Source organism: Homalodisca vitripennis, chromosome 7, assembly GCF_021130785.1.
Source record: "Homalodisca vitripennis isolate AUS2020 chromosome 7, UT_GWSS_2.1, whole genome shotgun sequence".
Lineage (NCBI taxonomy): Eukaryota > Metazoa > Arthropoda > Insecta > Hemiptera > Cicadellidae > Homalodisca > Homalodisca vitripennis.
The window spans coordinates 67100406-67128349 of NC_060213.1; the positions used below are offsets into that span (position 1 = coordinate 67100406).

Below are 27944 nucleotides of genomic sequence, written 5' to 3' on the forward strand. Positions count from 1 at the left end.
ATTACTGTATAGCTGTACGACTTTCTGTATATTCTTTTAGTTGTTTGACAGTGATGTCTCTACTGATATTTAGGAATAAAAAAATAGAGAAGGTAAGATAATAATCTATTTATATTTTTAAACTTTGATTCTCTCCCATTTCAACCTCCTTTAATACTAGCATGGCCGGACATTTACCATTTCATGTAGATATTCACATGAATATAAGATGTAAAAGTGATAGAGTGTACAACATTTCGTTACAAGATCAACGTGGATGATATACTTATTTATAAATCCGTAAATAATTAATTGTGCCTCAATCCCACCTTGTGGAAATATAGTTTCGTGAAAAATCTCAAGTTTACAGTTCAATTTCTTCTCAAGATATCTTGGGGATGGACAAAGACACAGGATAAAATGTTGCCGGGCCCCTAAGTAATAGGCATTGGTGCCTCTCAGTAAATAAAATGAAACAATTTTACAATGCACCTTAGAAATATTTCTGAGTTTAAAACTTTTTGAATTGTTAATATTCTTGCAAATGTAAGTTTTATACCAGTTTTTTCTATTTAATAGTGTTCCATATATTTGTTATTCATAATCTGAAATATATACATAATATACTTTGAGGACATGAGTGTCCAGTATATTTAGTATTTCTTATTTACGAGAAAATTCATAAGAATATTTTATGGTGTAAAGTAAAAATATATTAATGAAACACGAAACCGTGGCTTCGTTTTTGTAATGTAGTGATAGACAGAACATATTAACAAGGTATTTTATGGAACGTGAGGTAACGGTAAAGTACTGTTCATTAGACCATGTTCGAAGTTGCTTTTAAACTACTTTCCACCGGAACAAGCACTTCGATTTTCCAGTTTTTTTTTTTTATTCCTTAACAAAACAATATACTTCTTTATCTTTAACAGTGGTCTTCTTTAATACTCATATTGACATTTCACATAAATCTCGGATTTTTCTGTCATACTTATCTGCATAGGGTCACTAACATCACTTCCACTCAATTATAAGTTTTACATCTTGTGTTTCTCCATAAACAGGTCTGGGTTCCTTGAAAACCTTGAACTGATGGTTAAAATTAATGGTACAAGAACCAGTCTCTCAGTGGCTGCGCGAGTGAATTGACATACCAGGTACGTGTACCTTTTACAAATGTTTTACACACTGCTTGCTTATTCATGAATGAAGTATTTTTTATACATTTTTTTGTTTGTTTATGTAATAAGGTTTGTTTTTCTCAAATTTAAAACCTGATATACAAATTCATAACACGTAACTAGTATTTACTTTCCACGTGGGAGGTCTTGCACATAAGTCATTCACCTTTTCTGCATTTCAACGAAATAAAAAACAAATTATTTGGTTTATTTGTTGTTGATCAGGAAAATTGTGTTATTTACTCGTTCCTGAATGCCTTCTTAAATTTAAAGGACCAAGTCAAGGTAATTACTTATTTCATTAATACCTGTTTAAACAGAATTGCCTCAGAAAATGCTTTCGTAGTCACCCTCACTTAAAAAGCTACGAATAAAAAATTGCTGCATTGCAGTTTAACTACAGATAAGATACAATATACCTTAGAAGTAAAAGACCTTATTCCTACGAAATGATTAGTTGGTTAACAAACTTCACTATCCATATGCTCTAATTTATTGGACGCATATATATGTAAGTATTCTGCTTAATAATTGCAAATACAGAGATTTTTATCCAATGTCAAAAACTTATAGTAAACATATATACTTATATACAAATTACTCGGTCACTTATAACCTGGTTTAAATTCCTATTAGCTAATAATTATGGTGGAGCTATGTTCTGAATTTTCAAAACACATTATAATATAAAAAGGTAGAATGTAAAGGACTTAATTATAAAATACCATCTTATAAACAAAAATATCTTTAAAGGATCTGTTCAAAGAACCCACAAATTTCCATTCAGCGGTCTCGGTTTGCTAATGGAAGGAGATCAGACGTCGTGGGAAACAAAGAAGCCTCTTAATTACGAATGCTTTGTCAACTAATGCTTATTAAATACCTATCAATCCCCAATCTTATTATGAGAAATTTCATATTCTATTTTCTGAAATCAAAAAGATTCACCTGAGTTTCCAAACAATTGCTCAATATGAATAAATGTTTATGACGAATTGTCAGTAGTTCTCAGTTACAGTATGTTTTAGAAGCTACGTATGAATGTGTGTTAAAATATTTTTTGGTATCTGGATAAATTAACGTCACTTTCAATTTATAAATATGGTTGCATCAAGCGACTGTTTGTAAATAAAATTAAAAAGTACCTTTAAAACATCTTTAAGTAAAATATTAAAATAGTTTCATACCTCATGTTGTTTGACAGTAGTTTATCTGCCAATTTTATGTATAAAGCAGAAATTACTTTACTGATATTTTTTCTTCATAAGACTTTATGTGATAATTTTCAGACCAGCAATACTGAGTTAATAACTAGAATTTTTCTATGGATTTTTTTTGGAGTCGTAAGCACACAAAAAGGTTTAAGGTTAGGTTTTTAGGTTTAAAATTGTTATTGCAGTTCCTAAACCCCAATATTTGCAAATTTGTACTATTTGTTTAGTTATTTTAACATACACTTTGCACATGAATGTATTTAAATATAGTAATATTCCTAAAATTCCTAAATTAGTATTGTCAGGATTCCTTAGAAGTTAAGTGCCGAGAAGAACGAAATAACTTTGAATCCTACACTAAAAGTAATTGTGTTTGGTAAAATGAGTAAAAAATGGTACAATATGATAATATGAGCTTTAAATTGACAGAGAAAACAATATAACTTTCTTTTGCCTAGGTATGAAGTTCCCAGCACTTCCGGCACTACTCATTCTGATCTCTTTTCTCCTTCTTGTGGTAGTTTATGTACGGTTCCGGTTGCGCTACAGACAAGTTCTGGCTATCGCCACCAAGCTACCCTGTCCTCCGACTTGGCCTGTCCTGGGCAACCTCCCTTCGCTTCTCTTATATGGTGTAAATGTCAGTAAGTGGCTTGAACTATTTAACAAGAAAAACGTTCATTACTTTATTTTGGGATAACACACGGCATCCCAAAGTTTAAGACGATATATTTAAAATGACCCAGATTTTAATATTAGCAGTTTATCCTCAGCTTCCCTCACAATTTCCCCACCACCATTTTTTTTATATTTAAAGCCATTGTAATTTACTATGGTATATCTATTATTTGCCCTATAGATAAGTATTGTATTATGAAACATCAGCTGTGACTTATTTATTCACTGTTTATTATTCAGTTAAAGTCTTTATTCCTTGCTTATATTTTCTAGTTAGTTTAGTAATTGAAGTTTTGTAAATAGTTATACAATTTTACGTCTCAAGAATACGCTGAGGTATACCAATATGTAAAAAGAGTTTACCAATATATAGTTTTTTTTTTAGTATGAAGAGCGGATCTGAGAAACCTATTTTATGAATAAAATGTATACTTTCGACCATTTTAATTTTCTTATCTAAGATGCTTCCTTCTGTTAAAAGGCATCTATATGGGGTTCTTAACAGTCTTTAAGTTTTTAGTTTCAGTTGCAAATTAATTTGACTTTGATATCTGCATTATTGTACTGACTTACCACTGCATAATTAATATGTGCAAAACTGAGTTACAAATACATTTTTTCTCTAACTATTAATTTTCTTACCTGGGTATATTCTTACTCCGTGCTCGTCATTGGCTACAGAAAAGGTTGAAACGAGAAGTGTTATTACTGTCTTGCTTACAGTGAGTTTAAAAGCCTATAAATGTAAACAAGTAGATTATTTAAAATGTTTAAATGTATGTTTATGCTATCACGAAAAAAAATGTTCAAACAGAACATTGATTACATTTAACAGGCTATTTCTACTAATAATATTCGTTTGCTGTAATGCAACATTAAGGGACAAGAAAAGATTTTTCTCTGCTCTAGAGACCATTGGAGAGTATACCGCATGCATTCTGAAATAAAATTAAGACCTGTAAGTAAACCAAGGACTAAGAAAATCCACGTGGAATGTCGGTAAGATCGGTACAGTAGTTTTTACGTGATTGAGTAACGTACACGAACACTCATACAGAAACCATTAGATTGTTTATAATTATATATATATATATATATTATATATATAATTATATGTATATATATGTATATATACTATATATATATATATACATATATTATAAACAATCTAATGTCTATTATAAACAATCTATATATATATATAGAAATAATATTGTTTATAATATACATTATATTGTTGAAATAATATTTATATTATTGAATGAGCAATACCCGTATTATGGCTATCCAGAATAGCAACGGTAAAATCATGGAATAATCAATTTTGTAAATAGACTTCAGTAAACTTGAGTGACATTTAAGACGAAATATTTGTTGGATTGGTTGAGAAAACTTTCGTTATAGTCCATTTATCTGTTTATACTCCCCTGTATCCAATTCTTCCTGCAGAGAGAAGAGATAATACAATGATGGTACATGTCAGTCATGTCAGCAAAGCAATTAGGTCAATATCTATAGTTCTGTTTTAATTTTTGTAGGCCCATGATGGAGACGGATTCCGTCAACCTCTCCTACACTCTAAAAATCTCACCTAAACTTTTTATCACATTGAAATACCTCGGAAAAATAATATAAATGTTTACTTTTTGGGTAGTGTTAATCTAATAATTTACGTGTGTAATAATGTATTGTAATAACAAAAAATATGGAGCAAAATACGATTTTTGTTGAAAACTTTACCTTCTTTCACTTTAACTCAACATTATTTCAAAAGAAATAACAGCAACAAAAATCCTCATACAGCATTTATTTTATGTTAAACAATTTAACCGACATAAAAATTGAGCATTCTAAGTTAATAATCAAAGGAGTAAATATCTTTTTTTTTAACTCTTAAGAAATCGGTTGTTACTTATTATTTTTAGATATTCAAATACTGTATGATAATATAGGTACTGGTCGTGAATACTGATTAGGATTCGTTTGTAACATAATTCCTACTTAGGTAACCCCACGTCAAATATAATGATGGGCATGTTCCTTTGTGAAATTAGGTTAACCTTTATGTAACTTAACATTCCGCAGGATATCTTGGGTTCGACTTCATCTGTAGACTTGAAATGTGGAATTCTAACTGATATCCATCAGTCAGTGGACTTGGAGGTTTTCTCTATTGCCTAACTGGGTGCTGTAATCATTAATTTTCTGCCAGATGGCCTGTCTATTCAAGGACATCTCGAGAATGAAATGAGCTATAAATATTTATGCAATTTCAGCGAGGTCCGTACGCGAAACGTGGTATAGTGTACTCCTGTCTAATCTTAAAAATACCTGACTTTGAGCTGAAATCAATGGGAGTAGTCTATTCAATTTCTATTAAAAACCTAGTTCTATGAAACTTAGTGCAATTAAATTTAGAAGCATTGTATAAGTATGAAACTGCATTTTAAACCTCCATTTTAAACGCGTATAAATTCCTTCTTAATCCAACAGAAGTGGCAATTCAAAATACAGATATATGGCAATACACTTCATATAAATCGACCAAAGGATGTGTCCTAATGTAGTTATAATTGAACATATATATATATATATATATATATATATATATATATATACATTAAATTGTGTAAATGGCAATAGCCTTATTTAATTTCAATACAAATTTAATCACAAAAAGTACTTGCTCCGCCGGGAGTCGAACCCGAATCTCTCACTTGCCGGGTGAATGTGCTACCATTACACCACAGAGCGCTTACTTTTTCCGATTCAATTATTTTGTATCTCTCACATATGCGTTTAAATAAGCAAACTAACATATGATCGGAAGACTAAATACCGGTCAAATGACTTTAATTTACATTAAATTGTATAAATGGCAATAGCCTTATTTAATTTCAATAAATATTGAATCAAAAAAAGTATATATATATATATATATATATATATATATATATATAATTTCAATAAATATTGAATCGCAAAAAGTACTTGCTCCGCCGGGACTCGAACCCGGATCTCTCACTTGCCGGGTGAATGTGCTACCATTACACCACAGAGCCCTCACTTTTTACGATTCAATTATTTTGTATTTGGCCGTTTCTTTCACATATGTGTTTAAATAACCAAACTAACATATGATCGGAAGACCAAATACCTGTCAAATGACTTCTGTTTACATTCATTAAATTTGTATAAGTGGCAATAGCCTAATTTAATTTCAATAAATATTGAATCGCAAAAAGTATATATATATATGTGTGTGTATATGTATATATCGCTTTGTCTAGGGCACACAAATTTAAAACCATATTAATTATGTAAAATATTTTGGGAAAATTACAACAGAAACTGTTGTCAGTTACTAGTATATATAACTCTAATTGAGTAGGGTTGCGATTCTTGATAAAAGGTAAAAATATATTTATAGTGCAAATATATACTTTATTATTTCTTGCATTTGAATACATGGTTTTTCACTCTCCACACTCTATTTTCACTGTTTTCTATATTCCACTTGTCAATTTCTCATCTGAAAAGTCTCAGTTTTGTCTTAAACAGACTAAAATACGCTATATTATGTTTTCTGTTTAAAAATTAGTAAATTACAAGCATATGTTTTTATAATTAAGTAAGTTTAAATTTAGGTCAGATTGAAGTAAATCCAATAAGCACCATTACGATGCAAATTTTATATAGTTATAGTAGTAGAAAATGAAGGGTGCCATACTCAATAATCGAGTCTATTACAAACTAAATTTGTTTACCATTAGGAATGGAAGCATGAACCCTCCCTGAGAATTAGCAAATATTTAAACTAAATAATTGAGTATTAATGTACCTGTATATAGACACATGAAATTTGCTTTTAATATCAACTTCAAATAACTTAAAACTGGTTCTATACCATATTCCCCAAAGAAGTCCTGGCCTGTGTTTCTCAGATCTTGTCGTTACTCCATTACTCCTCCATAACTTCCATTCCTTCCACACAAATATGTTATACAGGGTGTTCATTGGTGTCACAGGGTATTAGTTGCCGTTTCAAAATGTTGGCTTTGCGTACGGGGGTGAGCTACCCCATTTTGAAAATATTTTTTTGTTCTCTCAATTACTACTATACACTCCCGTTTACAGAATTTGATTCTTGGGCTATACGTCTTGCAGTTTTCAAATTAGTACCCTGTATACGCTTTCCAGTCTACTAATCTAGTCTAAGTTTAGGTATAATAAATACATACTGTTAATAAAAATCCATATCCTTAAACTGTTAATAACACAAATATTATAGGCTGATTTCGTGCAGAGGTAATTTAATAATTTATAATATTTTTGCTGTGAATAAAATAGTTACATTGCTGAGTGTTAGTGTAGCCTGTCACTCCAAGGGCTGGAACACTCTTTATCTATATGTGTCTGTCTGTCCATAAGATATCTTGGGAACGTATTATATTATAGTTGAAAATTTTTATAAAGCTTAATTTATATATAAGAAATATTGAGAACCATGATCGTAATCAAAGTGGCTTGAACATTTTTACATTAGTCTTAGGGATAACCATGATGATAGCAAAGAAATTTCAACATAAATAATTGTAAAATAAGACAAATTTACAAAACTATTTGACATGTGGATAGTAACGCATTTAGGTTATATATAATAAACTTTACATTTGAAATTTCCATGCCATCTGTTATGCATACTCACAACTTGTTTCTAGGTATCATATCAGGTTACTTTAGGTGGTAAGAGGTTAAGTGAACAGAAATAAGAAATTCAGCTTCATGGACATGCAATGAGTGTCTCAGGAATAGAGTGTGGTTTCTGGACTATGTAAGTTAGAATTTGGCTTTCGTTTTGTAGTTGAGTTACAATGAATCACAGCCATTACTGTTTTACAGGTTCCTCCAAAAATATACTGAGAATTGCAGAAAAGTTTAAAGGCATTTTCTGTGTCTGGATTGGCCCAGTTCCAATGTTTGTCGTAAAAGATCCTGCGGACGTTCAGGTGAGCATATTATTGTATTTGTTTAAGCAAAAGACTAAAACTGAGTAAATACTTAGCCATAACATGTAGTCTGTATTTATATCTTAGTTTAAGCACTTTATGCATGTATGATTTTATACAGTAAGTAATAACAGCATTTTTCACAAACCAGTTGTAATAATTTATTTACATTATTGTGTACACAGAATCTGTATAGATTGATATATTTTAGCAGCCACTGTTTAGAACACGGTACGTACAATAAAGGTTCTTTAAAAATGATTACAATTACTAATCCACTCAATCGCTTTGTAAAAATTTTAAATTAAGTTTCTCGTGCATTTCACAAATAATGTTAGGACGGAATTAATTTTTATTTATTAGTTTTTTATACATTTATATTTAAAACTTCCGGGTATTAAATCCCCCGAAATATAGAAGTGAAAAATAGATTTTTTTCCTTCTATTCAACACAGTGATTAGTATATACAGTATATGCATATATGCCTTATTGAAATATATATATTTAAATAAGGCAATTGCCATTTATACAATTTAATGTATATATATATATATATATATATATATATAAAGTTTACCATATATATGTATATATACATATATATGGTAAACTTTCATTTAATGTTATAACTTAACAACAGTAACTGATACTGTATTAATGACTACCCTATTATTTACTGGATTTTATGGTTCATTCTCCCTCTGGACAATCAGCAATGGGCAATCAGAATCTTGAGTAATTATACAACTTATGTTTGGGTTTTGCATACTATCCGAAATGAATAGTAAAAGGCGTTTGAATTTCTTTTTTTAAATTTACATATGTCATCCAATCTGAAAAAATTAAAAGATAAACACTATTCACAAGGTTGGGCTGGTCTGTTTTAAATTACTATGTTTTTCATATGGACATGAGTGTACGTTCAATCAACTTCCAATTCTATATATTACGTGAGAATCTTATTATAATGAAGACATAATTAACTAAATAACTTGCATCTTTATAAAGGAACTACAAGTAGACTTTGTAATAACAAAAAAAAACATGTGATTATTAATTCCACATGAGACGGAAAACCTCCACAGTAAGACGAGTACATTATAATAATAATGAGAAATAAGTAAATATAACGAATAAACAATAATATTAAGACATTATTTAATATATAAAATTATTTATTAGTAACGTAATATCCAATAGAATATTAAAATATAATTAATATCACAACCTTAAAGATGAGAGTGAATACTGTCATTCATAATTCTATCGTTAAAGGACATTAAGACCTAATGAGTGTAAAGACCAGAGAATTTTAAGAAGTTTAAAGCCTTAAATGAATGAGAGACGAATTTGGCCATATAATCTATGGGTAAAACATAAATCTTTATGATTGTATGAAAGAAGCAAGAAATAAGTAGCCGGAGATGTTATGTGATTAATCTTAAGTGAACGCAATTTTAACCAGAATGGATTTATTGGCTGCAACAGTATGACGGAGATTGAGATTTCTGGTGGAATTGTTACAATAGATTATCTTACGTTATGAGGGATTCAATGGAAAAAGATGGTTAACCAGCCTTAGAATACGTAGGCTACATAGACTTAAGACTAAATATTGACACTGTTTTGTATAGAAAAAGTAGTGTTTCACTTTTAAGTAAGTTCAAGCCAAAATTTTAATTTAGTATTGTTTTAATTATTATTTGGATAATTATGTTAAATTTTGCTTATATTTCTATGCTCGTGTTCTCTTCTCTGTTTAAAAAAATAATGACAGCAATTATGTCAATAACGACACAAAACATTGGAATACTGCAATTTTATTATTGGTAACGACTATACATATTAAGTTGACAGATGTACAGTTGTAACTGAATACTAACAGCAATGGCGGTCTGAATTGTTTCAGATCATTTTAAATAGTTCCGCAACACTGGAAAGAAACGATAGATACGTAAGTTTTAAAACATTCATGGGCAATGGACTTCTGTCAGCACCAGGTGAGGAGATATTATTCTTATAATGTAAGGTTTGATTTTATCACCATTAGTTTATTTCTATTCAAGTATAATAATGTTTACAAAAACTCGCTTAATATGTAACATTTAACAATCCATAAGGGACCATTTTATCATAAAAAACTTATATATTTTTTTAAATATTCTGAGTAAGCCTTGTTTCTATTAATACAATCTTATAGTGAACTATTGTAGACATATGTTGTCTTATGCTAGTTTACTGGTAACTGAAAATAATATATAATGTTATTTATTGCTTATAATGTAACCATAAAAATGTTATTTTTGTTTCACAGTTAGTATCTGGAAGAAGTACCGGAAGGTAATAAATCCCATCATGCGGCCTTCTAATGTGGAACACTTCCTTCCTGTCTTCAATGACGTCGGTAGAAAGTTGTCAGATAAGTTTTCTGTCAGCTCTCCTCCTACTGACCGCTCGGATGAAATTTTTGACATGGCTTTGGATGCTATCATAAGTATGTCTTAACATATAAAGTCTGATATGCGCTGTTGTATAAATTATGTAGTTGACTTGTTAGGCATAAATGCTTGACCACATAAATATACGTAATTTCTCTGTTTAAAATATTATTAACGAAAATGAAATATACAAGTAGTCAACAAAATTAAAAAAAGTTAAACAATATTGTTTATTTAAGACTCTTGGAGCAATTTCAAAAATTTTAAATATTACTAAATGTTAATAAAAATAATAATTTTCCAAATTGTTAATTTTTTGGACGAAGCCATTCAAAATGTTACCTGATTCGTTAAAAAAAACCATTTGGAAAATTATTGTTTCTATTAACATTTAGTCGTATTGTTTATAATTATATTTTACAAGTAAAGTATGTTTTAATATGCTACGCAATTGAATATATTGTTCCAAAAACCACTAGAATTAAAATAATTTGTCACTGTATGACTAAAGTATGCTTAAATATACCACAGTTTAGCGCTGTGGCCTGTTTTAATTTATTTCCAAAGTTACGAATTGTGTGTGTGTGTGTGTGTGTGTGTGTGTGTGTGGGTGTGTGTATGTGTTTTATTATGTGAGAAATAAAAGAGATTAACTTGTTTTGATGGCAATGTTTGAAAAATTAATTTCAATGAACAGATAAAAACCATTGATGCAATCGATAAGAAGTCTAAGCTCTTTGTTTAATTTGTTTCAGGAACTGCTATTTCAAAGAAGGACTTTCCTAACGAAACAAAGAGAGATGTAAAATATCTTATCCATAGGTATGTTTAGAGATCATATAAGTAAATAAATCATTATTGTTTTAGCTATTATTTATCAGTTATTAAGGTATGAAATAGACCACAGCAAAGTATTACGTTAAGGGCATAGATTTTTAGTTAACCTTCATAATTTCCTATTTAGAGGAATACTTATCTTCTGTGTTATAAAGATGACATAGAAAGTATATAAAGGATGGTTTTCGTGGTGCTTTGCAGTTTGACTGATGGGTTGAAGCTTTGACAGAGTCTCAATGCCACAGTCTTGACTGCTTAGATGGGTTTTGCTTCTGCTTCTTTGTAATTCCGAGTTCGGAATACGTTCATCTTCTTAGAGTTAAAACCACCTGCCAACAAACAAGAAAATTATAGTCAATATGAAGGAAATATTTCGATGTCAAGTTCCGAGCCGGCTGTTACGTATCAGACGATTTGCTCTTCTCCCACATCTATGAAGAATATTATATGCATAATTAAGCTAGAATTATACCTATTAACAAATTGAAGCTTTTAACTTTATGGTAAGGTCGTACCTGTTATTTTTGTATTACAGTAATGTTGAATTTTCCTTTAATATTCTTTGATCTGATCTTGAACCATGATTGATTCTTGTATATTGTGGTATGTTGTATATTGATAGATCTTTGTTTGTTTGATGAAAATTAGTTCATAACAAAAACGATTTAATGACTAAAGAGTTGCAGAAATTACAGATACTACACCAAAATATTTGTAGTATGGGGAGTAATTTTGATGGCGTCTTCGCTGAAATAAATGGTAGAGGTTTGCATTCAGAAATAATAGTATTGTCATTAATATGGATTAACGAAAATGAAATAAAGTTTTACAATATTCGTAACTTCACAAATTACATACAACCTATCGGAGATCAAAGATCTAGTGGTATTGCTATATTTATTATGTCGGGCATTGAATCAATAAGTTTTGATATTGTTAACATTATTTCAGATGATATGTTAAAATTAGAAGTTTAATTGCAATATACAGCCTGCAAAGTTGTAGTAAAGAACTTTTTGAACAAAATTAACTCATATTTTGTGGACAACCATAGCTTTAATAATAAGAGGAATGTTTTTTTACTGGTGACTTAAATCTTAATTTACTTAATAATGACAAAACTATTGACAAATACAATACTTTTCTTTTCCCAAATGGGTTGAAGTGTTTAATAAAAGAACCAACTAGAATTAAAAGGAAAACATTGAAAATTGTACACAAGCTATTTACACACAAATAAGTTTAAATTTAAAAAAGATTACATTAATCACCTTATTGATATACAAATACATTTTTTTACCCATATCTTAAACAAATAAAACATTATTTTAAGCGGCTAGGTTTATTGCAGTGGTATTGCCACAATTGAATTTTAAATAGGGGATTTTATGTGCATGAAAAATCTTTCTTGTCCAAAATGTTTGATGTTGGAGAAGGATCATCTTCAGAGGCTTTGCTTTTGAGGCCCTGCTTATTTATAATAAATGTTATTGAATAAATATACTTATATGTATATTTACTAGAATTATTGTATTACATTTAAACTTGTATAAAGTGTTTATGTTTTATTCATGATAATCTGCGATATTGTATAGTTTGATTGCAGTATTAGGTTTATAAATTGATGTTATTACCATCTGTTTTTGATAAGTTTGTATTAGATTACTTTAGTTGTGATTGATTGTAAATACTTTCAAAAGTAAATAAATTCTTCATTAAATCAGGATTTTCCTGGACAGTAGTTTAAACTTTGATAACTGGAGAATTGTTACAGTGTCATCTATAAGACATTGATGGCAATTCTGTTCAGTTAGACCAATCTGTTGGATTATCAGTTAGACCAATCTGTTAGAGTAAATTAATAAGACAATGTATGCGTAGTTTGTATCACTTTTGTCTGACTGTCTTAGATTCCATCTGTAGAAAATAACCTGTGTAATAATTAGTTTTAGCTAACTAAAACATATTTCATAACTCAAAACTTTTTACGCAATTAATTGTAGGCTCGAAATTGAGAAAATAATCTCGTTTTAAAGATATAATCAATACACATCTAACTTAATTTTTGGATTTTCTGTTAAAGAGTTGTTGTTGAAGTATTTTTTAGTATTGTATAATTGTAGTAAGTCTAAGTAAAACTAAAATATATGGTAGCGTACACCTGACTTACAAATTTTATCAAAATTTTCTTTGAGCTCCTGACTTTAAAATGATATTGAGTAACCATTATGTTGTTAGTGTACCAGATATACTCATGGCACGTATATTCAAGATTTGGCTGCAAATAGACTGGTTGTTCAAGTTATTATACAGAAAAGAGTTAAAGTTGATTTTTGAAAAGTTGGAAAATCTCTTGGATACAGTGAATAAGGTTAGTGGTACAGTATTATGTTTTAACACTAAAAACTTAACTAAATAGTTTAATAGTTAAATATTTAGACATACAAATATATTACATTATAAAATATGAATTAATTAAAATTTCTCAGTCGCATGAAAGTTTGAAATGAGGACCATAACTTTTTAAGTCATCCATAGCAAATTTATGAAGTTGACTAAACTCAAGACACACTTTGAAAAATATAACTAATAATCATACCAATTATGTCTGTAAGGAGCAATAGGATAGCATTTAATGTCAGTATTATTCACTTCCTGGGACTAGACTGTGTATTAAGTATTTTTGTTGTATCACCAAATATAAACAAAAAAGGATACAGCGTAACGTTTCGATCCCACATTAAATTTAAAATTAAGCGTCTGTAACCCAAAGTCACATCGGTATACATGTATCAAGCCCTATCATAATTAAGCATGATGAGATTGGTGTTTTGAGAGTAAGGATATTAATACTTTGTGCCGAGGTAAAACTGTGAGCTACATCTGAGAGTAGGGCAGAGAAACTTAATTTTTATATTAAGATTTATATTGATTATCTTTATGCCATAAAATGCAACATTATACAATTAATGCACTGCGCTAATCTGACCCTGAAGTTTCGTTCACCTTTTTCCAGCATAGTGACCGGAATGTTAGCGATAACTTGAAGAATGTTGTTACTCAGCTGAGCCAGGGTCATGGGACGATCATTAAAAATCTGTTATTTGAAATAGCTCCTATAAAAATAGCTCCCCAAGGGGATAAATCAGACAGCGGTTCTGTCCAACGGAGATAAAATATTATGGTGGTAAGATGTTTCGGGAAGTTTTGCCGCTATAGACAAGCATGCTGTTTCTCCATCCTGCTAGAACAAGATTTCTCCTACATTCACCCCATGGAAAGTCAGCAAGAAAATCTCTTAAATCATAGTCTTAATCCTCCAAAACCACCAGTTCGTTTTATGAAAAATAACGATGGTATAATAATATTTTCTACACCAATTATGTGAAGTTCCTTACCCATGGAACAATAGAATGACTGCCAGAAACACAACCACACGGCGCAATATTGGAACGGGTATGGAATTCACATTGCATATCGATTATTGAACGTCCGTTTGTAAAGTATGCTTCAACAGCAAACGCGTACTCTACCTATAAATAAGAGAAAATTGTTTCAATAAATTAGAAGGTTACAGCATAGGGAGTCTGCGTAAAGACTACCTGATAAATTTAAAAAAACAAACATTTTACGACTATAGGCCTTCAGCGGAGCCAGCCTCTTATCATACAACACAGAAAGAAACCATTTACAAGCACTTTAAGCTCCTTTACTAAAATAAGACCATATAAAACTGTTCTAAAACTTAAAATTGCGTAATATATAAACACATGTATAAAAAACTTTGATCAGAGCTAAAAAGAGAATAAATTAATAAAGATAGTAGAAAAATAACAATTTAAAATAACTTGCTTTGCTTTCTGCCATATTAGTTGCAGTTTATTTAAAAAGTTGATCCTTGATAAAAATAGCAATAATATTTCTGACCCTATTAAAAGAAACAGTAATTGTGTTTTAAATGTAAATAAAATTAAATAAATCATTTGATAAAAGGAATATTTTTGAATACATCTGATTTCTAGAGGCTTTCAAATTACATACATAAAATATTTCTTAAATTACATAATATAGACTAAATTGCTATGACTATATAAAAAACACCCTGGTTGTTTTTCTGCGTTTTTATTATTTTGTTGTAATAATTAGAATAACATTTTACCTATTATTATTTAGCATAAAATATAATAAATAATAAAAAGTTCTTCAACTAACTCCCACCTGTGTTACCAAGAATGCTTTAATATCTACTTAAAACCCTATCCATTGAAATAATTCATAAAATCTTCCTTACACGGTATGGATAAGCCTAACCATATCTTTCTTAGTCTTGAAAATATGGAGCAAACGGTCACAGAAGCAATGCATATTCTATAGCATCTCAGTTATATAGTGAACATTAAAAATTTGGGCACATCAGCCAAGTTTCGTAGTCGAAGGTTAATAAGCTAAGATCTGGTTTTGATAACCCACGAAATAACTTAGATGCTATTGTTATCGGTCAGGAAAGCCCTATCGTTATCAAGTTGGATATCAAGTGTAACATACTGTACTCCACCTATATATACTCTATGTAACTAGATTAAACTGAGTGGATCAACACTCTTACGAGCCGCTCTCATGCATGAGTATGTTCCTACACCCATTTTCCCCACAACAGCAGACGCTTCACGACACCCAATTCAAATAAGCAAATTCCTCTGCCCCACCTAAGGACAAATATCTTTTCAAGTGCTGACATTGCATTATATTTAAAATTACGGGAAAGCACCTTTCCCCTTGCCATAGCTGGGCACTTTATAAGAAATAAATAAACGAAATGATAGAATATGTACAGATTATACATTTTCACAACACATTTAAAACATGTATTTTCTTGCAGAGAGTGAAGGCTGAAGGCGAAATTCGAACTAGAGTTCCAGAGTCAGATGAAATTAGTACACGTAAGTTATTTGTTAGTAGTAAACTATATTTATTATACGCTAATAGTTGTATTAGGGTTAATGTCAAGTATCACAGATTATTAAATCATTATAGTTCTATCAACAGCTGATTTCAGTGTTGTTTGTTGGTTATAATTTATTATTTAAAAATATTATCTTCTTGATTTTGCAATGTAATTTATATGAAGAGTAAGCGGCAACAGATAACATAATATGATTGAAAAAAACCTACATAAACGTTTGATCCACATATTTCAACTAAAAAAGAAGTCCTTTTTGTGAAATTAGCTCAAATTAAGGTATAATATACGAGATCGACCCGCACGAGAAAATATTGTTAAATGGCGCCAATTAATTCTACTAAGTTTTGATATCAAACATTTTAGAATTAAAATAAATTGATACGAAGGGCAGTTTTCAGAAAAATAAGTTGACAGCCTATTTTATTTTCAATATACATTGCTATTTATTACTCTTTGTACGTACCCGAAGGTAAAGAAGGTGCTTCATTAGTAAGCACGAATGAAAACGAAAATTATGGTTGCCTGTAAAGTCGGTTTTACGGGCGAAGATTTTACGTGACAACGTCTTTTTCTCGGTAGAATATTTATTGATATGAATATTATTAAATTGCATAATAGGAACAAGGAATTGAATGAAAATAAGAATTGCACAAATTTTAACTATAGAAATATATTTTGTTTACTAAAACATTGTACATAATTTGAAATTAATTAAAATCTGTTATTGTAAATGGTAAAGTTGAATAAAACATTTACTAAAATTGGAATTTGAAATTCTTGCTAAACACAGTTAAATTCTAACTCCGCGCGTGGTGATTGGTCGGTTTAGTTCGTTTGTTTGGTCGCACTGTTATGACAGGTTAGAGGTTATAATTTGTTATTTTAAATGTTTGACTAGCAATACGCGCTGTTTCTTCTCAATCGACTGAATTACGATTGATTGCAGAGTGATTTAAACTAATAATTTACTTAACACTATCAACATTTGTCAATAGTATGACATAACCTATAAACTCAGTTTCTCAACTTTTGTGTCAATCTAACAATTAATCAATCAATCATAGTTTACGATAATGAAATATCAGTGTACAATTATTTACCTTTATTGTTGTAGTTGTTGTAAATGACGAATCTAAGCACTCCACATTTTCACGAATAAACATAGTTATCTGCTTTATCCCGTGCGGCGGACCCACAGTTATCTGCTTTATCCCGTGCGGCGGACCCACAGTTATCTGCTTTATCCCGTGCGGCGGACCCACTGGACGGGCATCGTAACGTTACCGGGCGTTACACTTTTTCATGAGTGACTCCGAGCCGCAACCTAATTTAAGACGTTGTCACGTCAAAAATATATTTAATATAAGGTATGCATATTAATTAGTCATACATTTCAGTTTCTTTTCAAGAGAAAAGAATCAAATAGAAACGTTGTATGTAGCCTAATTAATTCCAATTGATCAAACAGTTATTTTTTCTTTCAGGGATGTCTGGATTAACGCTAATGGATGTAATTTGTGACAATCTGCCGGTTATAAGAGAAGATCATAATTGGAGAGACGAAGTCATGACATTGTTAGCAACCGTAAGTACAATAAATAATATAATTTCGTACACACTGATTGTTTGTTGGTATACAAAACAAATATGACTAGATTCAATCCTATCCATTGAATATCCATAGCAGTTAAACTTTATTACATCAAAGGAACATGATAACTTCTATTATAACAATAGCAGTTATCTTTGGCTTAACACGCTATTAGATTTGAATAACAAGTACGTAATAGGCATATACATTTTAAATGGATTAATGAAGAATTCGGAAATAAGGGAAAATTACTGGAAAATATTCTAACCTCTTGATCAATTTCAGAATAACTCTCTTAACTCAACGATCAATGTTTTTCGGTTTTGAAGTCAAACAATGAAATAGTTTTATAAGTACCAACAAAATACACAATGTTCGATGGAACATGCCATAGAACATGTCCACTTTCGATTCTTGCAAACTTTTTCCAGTCTGAATAATTCTCTGAGCCAAAGTAGAGTTTGACTGATGATGCAATAAAAAAACTGAGAGGTCTTCTGAAAGTGCAGCCTGTCCACCTCGGTGGTTATTTAAAAATATTTAAGTTACTCTGTCCCAGAACGTAAAATATTCATGTAACATTAAAATTAGGCACGAACACACACACACACACACACACACACACACACACACACACACACACACACACACAGAGACAGACAAGCGCGCGCGTGAGCGAGAGAGAGATTTACTTTCTGTAGATAACCTAATAGAACCATCTGTGACGATGGTTTGGTAAGGAAATACTACACTTAAGTTTAAACAAGCACAAAATTATCTTTTTAAGTCCTCGTCAACTAGGTAGAGACTAACCTTCTTATTTACAAAAAGTACCGTAAAGCTATAAAAAATGGGAAAAATACTTATTTAATTTAAAAAAGTTGTTAGTCCGTAAAAAAATTCACTTGCAGATTCCATGTTGTTATTTATAAATAACAGCTGATATTACACTGTAATATTAGTGTAATGGTCAATTTTTTTTTATTATAGGCGACCTAATGCATAAAATATCTTATGTTAATTCAACAAGCACTAAAGAGGAAATCTTAAAACCAAATTACTTTAATATTGTCAGTGATTGTTTTATTTTAGCGTCAAATAATTTGAAGTAAAAGGCAGGGTTTGCATTCAGTACCATTATTTTTAATCCAATGAAATTTGCATACTATTAGATTTGTTGAGTATTCCTTAGCTTCATATATCAAACCCTGTTTATTATTAAACGAAATATTGATGGAAGAAATAATTTAGTTACTCCTTTTCCAAATCATCTTTCTAGGAATAGTAAATCCACATAAGCTTATAACCATTCCTGTACTGCAGGTCTTCTCACCCTTGTTGAAACATCATAGTTCTATACCTTTTAATTAGGATGTTTTAAAGAAATGGAATTGAATCATAGGTATATTAAAATTCAATCTTGACCTTATTGCAATATTGTGAACTTACTTAAAATATACAATTTAAAACTGCTCTATATAGATTCTGGAGATAGATACAGATTTATTATAGCAATATAATTTGGTACGTCCACCATTATATATTTTTAGTCAGTAAGTAATTACCTGTTACAGGAGGCATATATTTCACAGCCTCCCTCTTGTATGTATCCTAAGTGAACAATAACATCAACCATGTTGCTTAATATTTGATATCGTATTGTTCTGTTCCAGGGAACAGATACTATTGTTGGCTCATTGTCTTTTCTACTTGTCACCCTAGGAAATTACCCAGAAGTCCAGGTAATGTTTAAAAATATGGTATATTTTCCTAGATTACTTATTTTGTAAAATAAAATGTGTCAATAAACGTTTAAAACAATGTTTAATATACAAATATTTACTTTTACACAAACACACACACACACACACAACAGTAATTTGCAGAGGTATATATGTAAAATTGTCCTTAATTGTGATTTTATCTAAAGCTTTTAAGAAAACACGGTCCTAACATACTGTAAAAAAAGTTTATGTACCTCTCCTAATTTGAATGCAGTATAAGCGCCGGTGCCGAAAACCGGTTTTCAATCGTACCAGTGGCCCTCCAGAAACTCATCAACTGAGTGGAATGCCTTAGACAACCAATATCCGTTTCAGACTATCTTTTAACTGGCTGATTTTGGTGATATTTTCAGTACACTCTGGATTTCGGTTGATTAATTTGACACCAGTCTGCAATGGCAGCCTTTAAAAGGCTACCGTTCTTTGCTGTTACGTTCTGTAATTGTCCCTGCCCCTAGTCTCATGGTGATGGAAGTGTCTCGCTTGTGCCATAGCACACTTCGACCAGAAATAGATTGTCACCTGAAAGATGTAATAAAGACTAGGCAAAGTCATTAACTCGAGCTCTCTGATGACACGAAATGCTTCTCTAAATTTTAGTTTTCGTAATACTCTGATAGCTTTCTTCTGGAGCCTAAACAATCTGCCTAATTTATATTTAGCACAACTCTCTCAAACTGCAATTCTATAAGAAAGGTCTGGGTAAATAAGCCCATAATAGGCCATTATTAATACATCAGCTAAGCAATATTTGGCAAGGTTACGCAAGGCGTAAAATCCCGATGTAACCCTGCTACAGACTTTTGGAATTTGGTCGTTCCAGGCAAGACCGCGATCAAGGATCAGTCCTAGGAACATTGTGGATTCTGTTTCTTCCAGGATGATCTGATCAATCATTACCGCTGGTCGAATAATAATCTCCTTTTGTTTCAAACAAAAATAAAAGTATCTAGATTTTGAACTATTTGTTCCAAGATTCATATAAGAAAATCCATGAATGCAAGTATTTAAATCAAAAAAAGTTTTAATTTATATTTCTTACTTTGATTTTGCTTGAAAACATCAAAGTAAGATCATCATCTACATAACGAATAATCTTTTTATTCTGAATCAATCATTTCAGTTGTACATTCAATAAATCCAGAACAGGCTTAAGAAATCATCCCTGAAAGATTTCATGGGTAATTTGTGCTTTTTCAGATACAGCATCCGCAATTTGTACATACTGGCCTCTTCTCTTAAGGTATTAGGTTATCCATCGGTGCGGCATACCGCGGCAACGGCGTATGTAATATAAATAATTTTGCATTAAAATATTAACTAGCAGTTAACTGCGAATTCGCTCGAAATTTCCTGTTGAAAAACAGAACTCTATATTCACATATTCTTTTTATATAACATTCTAAGCAAGTGAGATAATTGATAGTCACTCAAAGCTATTCCAATCTCCTGATCCATTTTAGATTTAATTTTAAACAGCAGTGTTTTGGGACTTGAAGCCGTAGATGAAAACAGTGGTTATTAGATTAATATTCTCTTCCATCATTCCATTATAATTTATTGAATTGCTCCGAAGATTTCAGTAACAATTGACATATTTAATGCCAGTGAGGAGGTATCCTTAAGGCGATGAATAGCAACTAATTATAGAATGCATGATTGGGTTCTGTGCATAAGAATGGAAGTAAGCTTATCTTAGATATACTCGTAAATTATGTTAGTGTCCATGTTTAACAACTTAAAATGATAAGGAAGACTGCTAAAGACCTTTATTTTAGGCTCTGCGTGTGAGTACTTCTGATAATTAATAATTATATTTATATTTTTACGCCGTTATATTATATTTTATTATATAATTATACTTTCTACGCCGTTGTTGGGTTTTTTTTTGCATGATCAAGAAAATATGCAAGAAAGTGAAGACTTATACTCATTGTAGTTTAATCCGGTCTGAGGTACTTCTATTATAATTGTGTATACATACACAGGTCTGAGAAGATATCTAAGTTTGGTTTTTAAAAGTCTTTAAATCTGTAGCAAAAGCTAAATGGTAACATAATCTTTAGTTTCTGCATTACACTACTGATCAAGCGTTCTATACTTATTATTTACTAAGAATTTCAGTTTAAAGTACATTTTACCAAAACTTACAATTTTATTATCTAAGTCACCTATAAAAGTAATTAAAGTAAATATTTAAATGAGAAGAGATTTTTATGTTTCTCTATGCTTTTAATACTATAAATATCATCAATATATTTTACATGGTACATAAGATTATTAAATATATAATTGTGTTATAATATAACATAGAACAGTCAAATACTTTTTGACAGATTCTTTTAATAAATAAAGTATCTTTGCTGCAATGCACTTCTTCTGAAAATGTTCACAACCTTATCACCAGCCCTGATGTCGTAAGGAAAAGTGCCGGTTTGTAACGGCACTAAAACTCCTTTCGACAAGGTATGACGAGGGAAAAGCTATTGTATTGTTGTTGTATACAAGATGTTGTCGGTGGATTACGCAGTGAATAGCTGTAAGTCCTGGTATAATTCTTTTGAGAAGACTTATAAACCCACGATATCGCCCGGCCATTGCAGGAGCTCCGTCTGTTGCCACTGAAATAATCTTTGTAAATGGAATCGATTTTTCCGTAAAAAAATTACTCAGAACATTAAATATTGATTCGCCTTTAGTGTAAGTCTCCAAAGTTCTGGCAAATAGCAATCCTTCGTGAATTTCTTCCTCCATATTAAATCGGACATATGCCAATAATAATGCTTCAGTACCGGGTAACGTTGACTCGTCAAGTTGTATAGAAAAATGAGTTTTTTGCAGATGATCGCATGAAAAACTTTAGATATCAGAGCTCATTTCATCAATGCGTCTTTGAACAGTATTGTTACTTAATGGAATTCTTTTTAGTACGTCAAATGGAGATTTGTGCAAAAACGTTTTTAAAACCTCTTCAACAGCGGGTAAAATTAATTGTTCTCCGATAGTGTGCGGTTTTCCATATTTTGCTATAAATAATGAGATATTTTAAGATGCCCGCAAGCCATCATCGTTACTTTGAGATGTTGAAACGAACATAATGTGCATAGTGGGTCTCTTTTCATATTTTTCCTTCAATGTTTGAAAACATTTTAAATATTTATATATTTTATAAGTATGACACCTTTTTAGATGATATTCGAGCTTTGATGGTTTCATAGAGTCATTGCTCAAAACTTTGTTGCATAATAGGTACATGAGCAATTGTTTGTCTACCTCCGATGGAACAAAACCATATTTCAAATAATCGACACTATATTTTCATTTTTTCTTTGCTGTAGCCATGTTTCGTGTCAGTTACCTTACCTGTAAATAAATGTTTTAGTAAACAAGTTTTTTTCTCAATGTAGGTATCACACCGCAGCCTTTGTCAGCACACGGAAATAGATTTACGGCTTGGAAAGGGGCCAACTATTAAACCACTAAGACAAATACAGACGTTTTCACAAAACTGTATCAATTTTAAAGTACCTAATTTACCACTAACTTTTAATAGTACAAATAAAAATTGGTTTACTCAGTATCGAATACTGATCATATTTGTGCAGGAAAGAAATAAAAGTCGAAATCCAAAAATTTTCCATAAAAACGATAACTAACATTTCATCAAATCAATAAGTTCACGCACTCCGTGTATTTGCGTATTTTCTTGTCTGCGGCTTCATTGTTAAAACGGGACAAACCGGCATCGAAGCTCTAGCCCCGCCCTTTTCCCGTTGCCCGCGCACCGCTCGCTCTTTCCGAAAAGGAATAGTTTTGATAGAATAGTTATTTCAAAATGATTGTGAAATTACTGTTTTATATAGAATTAGTAGTTATTTGCAAGAAAAATTACAAAATTAATTGCTATTGCTTATTCGGCCTTTTTAGAGAGGCAGTGCTTCTCTCGCGAAAAAAAAAATCAATTGAATAAAACGTGCTGTGTTTATCTTCAAATCGAAAGAGGACAATTAAAATATCTGTAAGTTCCTAAGTTACCTATATATACAAGCAGTTGTGATTAACCGGCTAGTACACGTAAACAAAATACTTAAGTACTATAACAAAAAAAGGTAGGCCTATGTACTTACTTTCCTCCGGCACTAACAAACACTGATATAAATTTTCTCACACCTATTTTCGAAATTCCGGAAAACAAATGAATGAGTTTGCCTTTGGCATCAAGTATTTATAGTGGTGATTAAGTTCATGCCTGAACAAGCATTAAGCATTGTCGGGGGGATAGCGCTTTGCAAGTCTGTACATGTACACGAAATTGTATACGTAATATCGAATACGCAAGTTTGGGCAAGTAACAGTCGCTTGCCTTATTAAAATATTATCTGCTTAGTTAGGTACTTAAAACAATATAGGTAGGCCCTTATTAAAAACTATGCTTACATTTTTGCTCTTTACTATCAAAAGCAGATAATTTTTCGTGGACCCCCATTAATATCTTATGGACCCCCATTTTTTGTTCACGACTACGTACACCCCCAGCAAGTCTCCCGTGGACCCCTGTGGGTCCACCTGGACCACTTTAGGAATCACTGTTTTATATGGAAACGTATATATCCTCGACAGGAGCAGTAATGCATCTGTTACATCATCCGATCAATCGCATATTTGAATTATTTTATCCCGTTCTTATCTTTTCTGACATATTGGTTTCACATATTCTCCTTGAATAAAGGAGTTTTAAGTCCTTTAACAGCTCAAAGTTATTGCAATTCTTATGGTGTGGATTGTATTCCATTTAAAAGAGGTAAATTTATTTTCCCTGGTGCTGTTCCAGGATCATAAAATTATTGACTCACTCATAATCAGGTTCTAGTGTAGGACTAGTTACAGGTGAAAAGTTTAAAGCTGGAAAAACTGTTATGTTGACAAAGTAACAGCCAAATAAAACGTCTAACTTTTAAAACAAGGATAAACAAGCAATAATTTGTTTGTCTAATGACCAGATGTAGCACAAGCAGATCAACCAATAAAATAAATATAAATTCACTGTATTATGTAGTTTTGGTCTAGATGATATAAAAACAATTTCACCTTTTCTTAGAAATATTCAGAAATAGATCAAATTTATCATTCTTTCTTGTCTTGAAGATCATTTTAAAGTCCTCCCTGCTGTAAATTATAACTGTTTTCAGTCAAGAGGCAAATGTGGTCCATTAAAGGCATCTATCATGTATTTTTATAAATATAGTTATTTAAAACTTATGATTCATATTTTATTAATTGCATTATTTATTTATGTATAAATCTGCGTTCAGGATAAGATAATAGAGGAGATACAGGGAGTGATGGGAGATATGGACCGTGACGTCACCGTTACTGACGTTAACGCCATGACGTACCTGAACCAGGTAATCCTGGAGAGCATCAGATTGCACGGTAGCGTTTCTGCAATATCGAGGAAGGCAACGAAGGAAATTAAGTTATGTAAGTGGAACTATAGTGACTAGAATTATACATATTTGTATCTGTATGTACATTGTAAAAATATATACTATACTATCATAAAAGTTAACTAACCTTTTCTCAAAAGTCAAAGTAAACAGAATAATCAACAAATTAACTATTGCTATATGAGAATAAATAGGAAATTTAATTATTCTATTTGAAAAATGTACAAAATATTTCTTTCTGTAAATTGTAAAAAAATAACATGTTATATATTAATGTATATAATGTATATTATGATGATCTATAGCCGAGTGCACACTACCCGCTGGAAGTCGAATAGTATTGGTGCTCCTAACCATGGGTTATGACAAAGAACGGTTTCCTGACCCTGAACAGTTCCTACCTGAACGGTTCTCTCCAGAAAAACAAAAAGAACGACACAACTACTCTTTCCTGCCATTCGGCGGTGGTCCCCGCAACTGTATAGGTATGCTGCCATTGATTATATTTTAACAACACACTTTAGTAGTTTAAGTTCATACTGTTATATCTATTTCAATTAAGTTTCAAAGCTTTATCTCATCGGCCTTTAAGGCAGAAAATCACTCGAATAACTGTAATGTGATAACAATTTTTAGAAAAAATTTAAGATTCTTTAGAAATTATTCTAAATTAATCTAGAATTTTGGAATATAATTTTTTGTATAATTTTTTTTTAAATTTAGAATTAAATTATTCTACTCTTTAACTTCACCCCTCCACTCTTTAAATCCCTGCTATTTAGAAATTTCAGATTTAAGGTATGCCGATAATGGTAATAGCCGTGTCCTCTCTTTCCAACTGTACTTCTCAAAAACTCCAATACTTATAACGAAGTTTTCTCGAGTGAGGATTTTGACTTACGTCTCTCTGAAAGCCTACGAGTCTTTCGGTTGTAGTCTAACAGAATATTGTACTCAATAGTGGCCTCTCTTGAAACCAGGTCCATGGCTTGCCACCCTGGAAATATTAAACCCTTAAAGCTTTAGTGTATTTACTTAACACATTGAGTTAATCCGTAAAGTTTAAATAAAAAATCTAAAAAGATGTATTTTAAATAATATAATGAACCGGTAATGAGCAGTTGAAATTTTCAAAGTTAAAAAACTAAGGTACGGGAATGGAAACAAATTATTTTGAAAACATTTGCATTGATTTGAATTGAATTTAGTGATAAGTGAATACCTTGAACCAAGCAAGTGCAGGACATTGATATTTTAGAAGGAATGCAGAGTCTCACCATTAAGAATTACTTAAGTATATACTAAGGTGATAATGGCTTATTTTGCGTAACGTGTTCAACGATTCACAAGAAGATTATGGGGTAGAGATACCCCAATTGGCATATTTTATATCAGGAACGCTTCGAATACAGTTTCAAAATAAGATTACTGCTACTCACTTGTAGAGTAAAAAAAAATATATCCGCCGATATCTTTAAAAATACATAACCATACTACATCCAAATAAATTAATGTAGCTACTTAAAATTTGACTAAAATATAATTAATTTGTAGTTATTTGCCCAAAAATGAGAAATATAACATTTCTTACAAAATCTAAAAAATTGCCTAAAAAAGCAACGTTCTTAATTACAATCAAACGTGCACAATTTTATGCTTAAATATATATGTGAAATAACTTTCATTCAAACAATAATTCATTTTATAAGTTTTATAAATATACTAATTAGAATTTGTTTGTCATAAACATTTATCTTACGACGAATATAATAATAATAATCTTTAAACATGATTTTACTAGACATTTCATAAAAAGAATAGACTTAAAAAGGAATTGTAATTAGAATTCTGAGTTTGAAATAGTAAAGTTATCTTCTATAAATTTTTGATGATTACAACATATTGATAATCCGTATATGAAAACTCTCTTCAAACTGGATTGAGAAATAACTTATATGTATGGGTTGTTCAAACGAAAGGAAATAGTTTTTTCAAAGGTTTAATAAATGTTACAGTAGAGAGAGAAGGTACCATTAGCTCTTCTAGGGGCAATGTCAGTGGTCTGTCCAAAAACTGACGAGAGGTTCGGTTGAACAAGGGCTGAGACAAAATGTACGTATTATTATGGTAAACCAAAAATCCCCCACATTCTTTATATATAACTTTCAAATTTAAAAAAATTTAAATTCTGCTCTTTTAAAAACTGTTAAATATGTCATACTCAGATATTGTTGTGTTTTTAGGGAAGACCTATGCAATGGTCATGATGAAGACAGTCCTGGTGCATGTGCTGAGACGGCTGCGAGTGAAGTCACACACTAAAATGTCTGAACATACAGTACGAACTGAGGGTGGTGATACACCAGAGCTTTCCACTCCTGGTCACCTTCCATCCTAGATAAGCAAGCGTACACTTCTATGTTTTACTTGAGAACATGTCCCATTGAAACTGGATGGTCTTCGAACATCTTTACTTATTTTAAATCGCTCATGAATTATAAATGTGGGTAAACTATTAAATGTAGGCTACTTGTTTTTATAGTGTCAGCATTAATTTACAAAACCCTACCATGTTTACAAAGATTTTGCAGAGTGAGCTAGGGATAATCCCTTTCTTTCTCTTATATCTTATACCTTGTCATCCAAATTGTATGCACAATGAAGGGATTTTGGGAACCATAGGAGATTCAGCAAATGTTAAAAGTACAAAGTTTTGCGTAACAACAAGATAATAAAATCAATGTGGTTAACTTAACTATTGGTTGCGTCCTCATATTTTTATATATTTATACATTCTTAAACAGCTGATCGTAAAATTT

The 27944-nt window shown here is 31.0% G+C and overlaps 1 protein-coding gene across 1 annotated transcript; it reads left to right on the plus strand.

The window, feature by feature from the left end:
• LOC124366536 (cytochrome P450 4C1-like) lies at positions 1–27662 on the plus strand. Its single transcript, XM_046823126.1, has 14 exons — positions 1–92; positions 1047–1139; positions 2836–3021; positions 7958–8064; positions 9975–10065; positions 10380–10559; positions 11259–11325; positions 13579–13711; positions 16220–16280; positions 17788–17888; positions 19568–19636; positions 24991–25159; positions 25431–25610; positions 27369–27662. The coding sequence occupies exons 3-14, from the start codon at positions 2838–2840 to the stop codon at positions 27521–27523; spliced, it is 1497 nt and encodes a 498-aa protein (XP_046679082.1). The 5' UTR covers positions 1–92; positions 1047–1139; positions 2836–2837; the 3' UTR covers positions 27524–27662.
• The last annotated feature ends 282 nt before the right edge of the window (positions 27663–27944 follow it).

Coding starts and splice junctions, on each gene's coding strand:
- LOC124366536 (XM_046823126.1), top strand. CDS start 2,838: ATGAAGTTCCCAGCACTTCCGGCACTACTCATTCTGATCTCTTTTCTC. Junction 11,326..13,578: donor GTAAAATATCTTATCCATAG/GTATGTTTAGAG, acceptor TTATGTTGTTAG/TGTACCAGATATACTCATGG. Junction 17,889..19,567: donor TCATGACATTGTTAGCAACC/GTAAGTACAATA, acceptor GTTCTGTTCCAG/GGAACAGATACTATTGTTGG.